Source organism: Curcuma longa, chromosome 1 (assembly GCF_044706935.1).
Source record: "Curcuma longa cultivar G26 ecotype Majalengka, Jawa Barat chromosome 1, ITB_CL_G26_1.1, whole genome shotgun sequence".
Classification (NCBI taxonomy): Eukaryota; Viridiplantae; Streptophyta; class Magnoliopsida; order Zingiberales; family Zingiberaceae; genus Curcuma; species Curcuma longa.
The window spans coordinates 21,601,457-21,608,559 of NC_133861.1; the positions used below are offsets into that span (position 1 = coordinate 21,601,457).

At 38.5% G+C, this 7,103-nt stretch overlaps 1 protein-coding gene across 1 annotated transcript; it reads left to right on the plus strand.

The window, feature by feature from the left end:
- The first annotated feature begins 948 nt into the window (after positions 1–948).
- On the plus strand, positions 949–5,679 carry LOC141842546 (uncharacterized). The gene is made up of 2 exons (XM_074730654.1): positions 949–1,117; positions 5,290–5,679. Exon 2 carries the CDS (start codon positions 5,305–5,307, stop codon positions 5,542–5,544), a length of 240 nt encoding a protein of 79 aa, XP_074586755.1. The 5' UTR covers positions 949–1,117; positions 5,290–5,304; the 3' UTR covers positions 5,545–5,679.
- The last annotated feature ends 1,424 nt before the right edge of the window (positions 5,680–7,103 follow it).

The following is a 7,103-nucleotide window of genomic DNA, read 5'->3' on the forward strand; positions in this document are numbered from 1 at the left end:
TCCATCATGGGGATCCACCAGCACTGCTTCCACCACGTCGCCTACTACTTTCCGGACTTCTCTCCCTACTCGCCTTCGTTGATCCGGGGTCTCTGCGCATCCGGCGGCGGCGGAGATTCATCGCCGCCGCGGACAGTCTCTCCGGCGCCTCCGGTGGCGCTTCCTCCTCCGCCGTTGCATGAGACTCCGAGTCCTGCTGCGCCTCTTCCGTTGGTCACTGATGATTCGTTTCCACCGGAAAAAAGTCATGATGAAGACTACGACTATGCGGATGGGCCGGCGCCGACGCCGGCGCCTGCATCTGCACCAGAGTTTGACGTGGATGCTGTCGACCATGATGATGGCGGTGACGATGATTACGACGATAATGATGACGGTGGTGACGAAGATGATGATTACGATGACGAAGGAACAAATGACAGGAATTGAGGAAGTTTTAAGGAAATAATTTGTTGGTTAATCTTTAGTTTAATTTACAATTTGAGAATTGTAATTCCTAGCTCTTTTTATTTTTTTTCTACGTAAGTAATTGGTGATCAATAAATCTATCTATCTATATAATACGTATAAAAAGATGCATTCGTAGCATCCGTATAATACCATCACTTTTGAAGAGTATTTACCCTTTCTTTTACCTTTTTATGGTTGGTGGGTTTAAACCGTTTACCAAGCAATTCAATTTTCGTTTTAAGGCAATATAACAAAATATTTACCCTCGTCCTTACCTGCCTTCTGATTCGACAGACTCCACGGACTACCCGCGACGCGGGCCCGCAGCTGGGAAGCTTATAATAGCACAGATTTGAAACGGCCGACTTCTGTTTTCTTAACTTATCTTCTTCCTCCTCCGGCCATTGCTCGACGTAAGCATGGTGGGGCCCAGAGGAAGAGGAGGACGGACAATCCCAGCTATTATATTTATTTCTTTATTTAAGACGACTCTTTTGGCAACACGCAACTTGCCTTTTCTTTTTTTTTTCTTTCCCTTCGTTTTCTTTCCGATCGCAGGCTCCTCCGCGGCGTCCTCATCGTCGTCGCCAACTCGCCATCTTCATCTGAACCACCAGGCGGAAGAGGAGGAGGAGGAAGTAGGCTTCATCTCCCCGTCTCGGTTGCTGTAAGTATTTTTTTTCTCAGAGAGTTCCTGTTTCATTTCTTCGATTTCTTTACCTTAATCCTCTCGTGCTGTTGCTTTTCAATCTCCTTCATAAGTGAAAAATTCCCCTGTTTTTCGACACGCATCAACGGTATTTCCAGGTTTTTTTCCCCTAAACTTTTTGGGGTTTCTGCACCTGAGTTTATTTTTCTTCGGGGTTCAATTTCCTGGAGGTGGATTTGTGCTTCTTATGTTTTCCGCTAGTTCGATCCGTTGGTTTGGTGGTTTCTGATGAGAGGATATTAACGTTGGTAACTGGTTCAGTTTCATCAAGGTTCGATTCATTTTGCGTTTTTGTTCGGATGGGTGGATCCTTTGTAGAGCGTTTATGAAACATTAGGTTTAGATTGTATTGGTAATGTTACTTAAAGCTGTTTACTTTTGCAATACAACCTGGAGAATTTGCTCGGAATCATAATGTTGATTTTATAGTACAGCCTCGATGTTGGATCATTGATCTCATATGCTTAATATACTTTTTGTTGATGATGCGTTTTTGTGGAGATGGTAGGATTGTGGGAAGGAGCTTACGATTAATATTGTAGTGGATGGAATGCTTGAAATAATGTATGATAGGAATTTTACGGTAAATTTTGAAACATACATGGGTTTATAATGCCCAAATGTTAAATAAAGTCATCTATAAACATAGCCTCTTAAAAGTATTTCTACTAAAATTTAATCTAAACAAAAATAGAAGAAAATTTTAAGTGTAGAATAATTTTATTTAGTAGATCTCATATGCTTAAGCATACTTTATTGATGATGTGTTTTCATGGAGGAGGTAGGATTGCACGAAAGGGTTTATGATCATCTTGCCAGATATTTTAGATTACATATATATGCTTCTTAAAATGTCAACTGGCAATATAAGCTTGTCATTCTGCTCAAGTTGATAAAGATGGTAGGAATATAGAATCAATGCTGACTTTTCAACGGGTGAGATCTTTCTAGACAGTCTTCTGAATATGTGGTTAACGAAAGGAAGAACTCTCGAATTGGTGGAGTTTCCTTTTGTTCCAAAACTAGTTTTGGTTGTTTAATTCTTAAGATGTTAAATACACATTATGAACATGACTATTGATAGTTTTAGTTTCAACTTGCATTTTGGACTCGAGATATTTAGTCTGGAGATTAGATCAATCACATTGGATATTTGGGTTTCTAAACTAGTTGAGAAATATTTTACTCTCTTGGTTTTAGTAACTTCGCAACTTTGTTTTTTAAATGGTCACACTCTGGTTATTCAAATTCAAATCTTTGCATAGACTTAGGGATGGCAACGGGTTCGGGGATTGGCGGGAAAGCCTTCTCCATCCCCGTCCCCGAAACCCAAACCCATATACCATCCCCGTCCCCATCCCCGTCGGGTATCATAATTTAAATACCATCCTGTTAGGAAGTATACTGAAAAGACTAGCTCTTTTGTATATAAAACATTTATGAAATAAAGTATCATGTTTTGGTCAAATGATTGCAATAGTGTATTTTGCAATAAAGTCCTCTTAATTCACATTGTAGATAACTTGGTGTCTGTGAGACACAGAAGACCATGATTATCAGTCCCTTGTGAATTATAAACTAAGGCTCACAACCAAGATGGCGTTGGACAACCCATCGGGAACGGTTGTAGTGTAATTCGGTGACTGTCTGTCTTGACTGTAGAATTACACTAGTGCACTTTGTGTGTATTGAGTAGGACCATTGAGGTTGTTCGATTTACTCTGACTCACAAATTGAACAAGACCTCTGTTATTATAATTATGCACTCTTAATCCCGATGTAATAAATGGGCACCTATAGTTAGTAATTATTGCTTTGATTTACCAAAGGGTGAGATCTTTCCGTCAGATCAATTATTCTCGGTAAGTTGGGTGATGTTACTATCTATACGGTGTGCCATTAATTATAGAAGGAATCCGTGTCCCAGTAGGGCTGATGATGTCCCCTTGGAGAGCTCATAAGGATTGTCAAGTCAAATCTTGCAAGTGGACTTGGTCCGGCTGACAATAAGGTTGAGTGGTACTATTCAAGGTCTTAGATGTCGATTATTGAGTTGTCAGTGAACTCAGATAATTGACGGACATACGATATCTTAAACACGGGGAGCAATGCATAAAATAATAAGAAGGAACCCATAACGTAATTTGGGGATTAGATTGGTAGTGCAATAATGATCCTCTAGTGGAATGGATCGTTATTGATGGATGTAGGTGTGTATTCGGGGTTGAATACGGGATCCGAAACCCATCAGAAGGCCAGATCTAATACCTCCTCGAGGTCCCCACTGTAGCCTAAAGACATCTTCAAAAGGATGCAATCAAACGGATGAGATTAGTTCTCAGCCGTCGGATGAGATTTAGATCTCAACCGTTGGATGAGATTAGTTCTCGACCGTAGGATGAGTTAATGGATGAGATCAGCTTGTATCCGTGGGATTAGATCAAGTTGCATCCATTGGATCGAAATAAATAAAGAGGAATAGAAGAGAATAGATTAGAACCGTTGGATGAGATTAAGTCGTCTCCGATGGACGAGATCTATCCGGTTCGGTTTTAATTCTCTTTGGAAGGAAGAACCGGTTCACGAGGTGAACCAGAGTTGGTTCATTGAACCACACGCCCAAGAGAAAGGATCAGGGCCGTTGGATCGAATCAATTAAGTTATATTAAAGGAGATTATATTAGAACCGTTAGATGAGATTAAGTTGCATCCGACGGATGAGATCTCTTCGGTTCGGTTTTATTTTCTATCTTAATATAAAATTGGTTCGCGGATTAAACCCATCCAATCCCATAAGTGGCCGGCCACTTTAGATAGGGATGAGATGGTTTGGTTTTTTTTAGAAAGGAAAAACCAAATTAAAAAGATCCGACGGTTGCAATTTATTTAATCGGCTGAGATTTAAAATAATTCTGGAATTTGGAATTGATTATAAAAATAATTCCAAATTAGAAATATTTTATAATATCCGGCCAAAGTAATAAATTGTATAATAAATTTGGTTTTTAATTTTAATTTTAAAAGGAAAAACCAAATTAAGAAGATCCGACGGTTGCAATCTATTTAATTGGCTGAGATTTAAATAATTCTGGAATTTGGAATTGGTTATAAAAATTATTCCAAATTAGAATTAATTTAATAGTGGCCGGCCAATTAAATAAGTTGGATAAAGTTGATTTCGTTTTTTTTATAAAAAGGAAAAACCAAATCAAAAGGATCCGACGGTTGCAATTTAATCTAAAGATTTAGATTAATAATCTTTCTAAAAGATCTAGAATTGGTTTATAAAATCAGAAAAATTCTAGAAATTTTTTTTAGAAAGATGGAGGCTTGGTCTTGGGCATGAGGCTATAAAAGGGAGAGGCTTGGGCGGCACAAACACAATTCAAGAAGGAGAAGAGAAGCAAGTTTCCGAAAATCTTTCCTCTCCTCTCTTCCTTCTTGCCGCCGCCCTATCTTCTTCTTCTTCCTTTTTCCCTTTTTCTTCCTTCTCCACCGCCACTTCCCTTCTTCTCTTAAGGTGGCCGAACCTCCTCTCCAAGGTGGTGGCCGGATCTAAGCAAAGAGACGAGACAAGGCGAAGTTGCTGCGAGAAGAAGAAAAGCGATCCAAGGTTCTTCATCCGGAAGTTGCAGTTCTTTATTTCTGGAGGATCGTTGTCCACCCAACGTCCAGGAAGAAGATAGGAATACAGCGGAAGGCTCCGAGGTCATCAACAAGGTTCTGGTAAATTTATTTTCCGCAGTTTTAATTTTCTAGAACTAGTCGTAGAAACCGTAGAAGATAATTTAGGAATCGGCGATCCTGAAGGATTCGATTGACTTAGTCTTTTGTAGACTTTGTCAATTAATCCAGGCGGGATAAAATTTTTGTCCTGTGGGGTTCTATGCTTTTCGGAGCGGATAGAATCCGGATCGCAGGACGGAGATCCAGAACGCCAACAAATCTGTCACTCTACTCCCTCGACAAATCTGAGCAGATTGCTAATAGCATTGTAAATGATTTACCATGAAGTCGGGAAAGTGGCATGTGGTTTTCTGATTCTTGCTAATGTTCTCAATGTATTCAAACTACTAGTCTAAGGACTTACCATTTCCCTATTGAACAATTGCATTTCATTCCTTTTACAGATTAAGTAGCTTGCAATGGATTCCATCACCTCCATGACACCGGTTTCACGGGAACTCGCTCGAGAGTCTCTAATTGCAATCTCTCAAACACCACCAGAAAAGAACCTCACCTCTGACGTGTTGCCTGTAAACTCTACTGAGGTTGGCATGGCAAATCGACGAGTCAATAGTGAGGCAGATAAGTACAGATCTAAGTTGATCTCCATCTCCCAGAGTCAATCTCCAGATGTTTCACCATCACCAGCCTCAACTTAGATGATAAGTTACTCTAACTCGAGAACATCTATATACTTGTACTCTGTTTCTTTTCCTATGTCACTGTGTGCGCTTCCCGTCATGGTTTGATGTGAATTACCGTGAAAATCTAATTATGTGGAGAGACTTTGTTCAGTCCTCTATTGTTGTCCCCCTCATGGAAAATTTGATGCGATTGGCCGTTTGTTAGGAGTTAATTACATTTTTCACTAAAATATCCTCTATTGTGAAAAGAACTGTGTTCCAATTAATCCTTCTTCCCTTCCTTACTCCTCGTGCCTGATTTGTGCATGTGGTGCGCGACAGATGATTCCGGATGTCCGAAATATTTTTAATTTTTAACTTTTTTTATTTACAGTTAAGTCATTTAAAACTTTTTTCTTTTAGAGTTTAGAAGTTTGGTTATAATATTAAATAAAAAAATTAAAATGAAAAAAATTTAATTGCATATGGGGTGTGTTAGATAAGAAGTGTGGAATAACAATTGGACATATCCCGTGAGCAAGTAGATTTTTTTATTTAAATTTTTTTTTGTTTAATACTATAATCCAACTCTTAGACTCTAAAAAGAAAATCTTAAATGACTTAATTATAAATAAATAAATAATAAAAAAAATTTAAACAATGGCACTATTTATGTTTTGGGCACTTGGAATCTTTTGTCGTGTGTGACTCGTGCAAAATAAAACGCGTAGGATATCAAAATTATATATATATTGGGTAAATCTGTACATCTTTCTGTGTGTGATATCCGTTCGCGACTGAGTTCGTGAGGAGTCCGGATCACTTTCGGGCATTAGACTCACTCGAATCGTGATATCTTGCATAACACACAATGCGTGACTTTGCGTTCATTGGAATTTTTTGTATTGGTTTGTGGTTAACTCATTTAGAGTGTAGTGGTAACGCATAGGATTTTTTTTATTGGTTTGCGGTTAACTCATTTAAAAAATTTCATTCCTCTGCTACGCAATTTACTTGAAATTCTAGGGAATCAAACTAAGTGTCTTTCGCATACGAAGCAAGCTCTCTATCATGAGCTAGACCCTTAGTGGTGTGTCCGAAGATATCGAGATCCATCTTTAAGTGTTAGTTTCTTTGTCTTGGAGGAACTTTAACTAGGATAAGAAATCAATGAAAGAGATATTGGACAATGTAGTGGATATAAACTTGCATATTATTGATACCTTCCTGAATGCTCTAATAAACAGATATACAAATGGAACACTCGATGATAGTGTAAATTAGAAATCCTGAGCTACGGTGAGGGTAGGAGTTCTCTCACCGTTATTGTACTTATCCAAGGAGTGACCCATCTATTAATATTTATTCGTGAAGAAAGTCATATATCAGTCAGTGAAAGCAGTGAAGTTTGTTCGAGAATCATAAAAGACAATATGAGAGAAAAACATCCCTTATAAATACATAAACTTTGGAGGTCAGTCACTTTAAGTAGTAGTAATAGCAAGAAAGTCCTATTGGATCTCCACTACTTGAGTTGAGATCGGTTGCCATTAGGATGTACAATTTTGATTTTACGAAGACCATGACTAATTTTT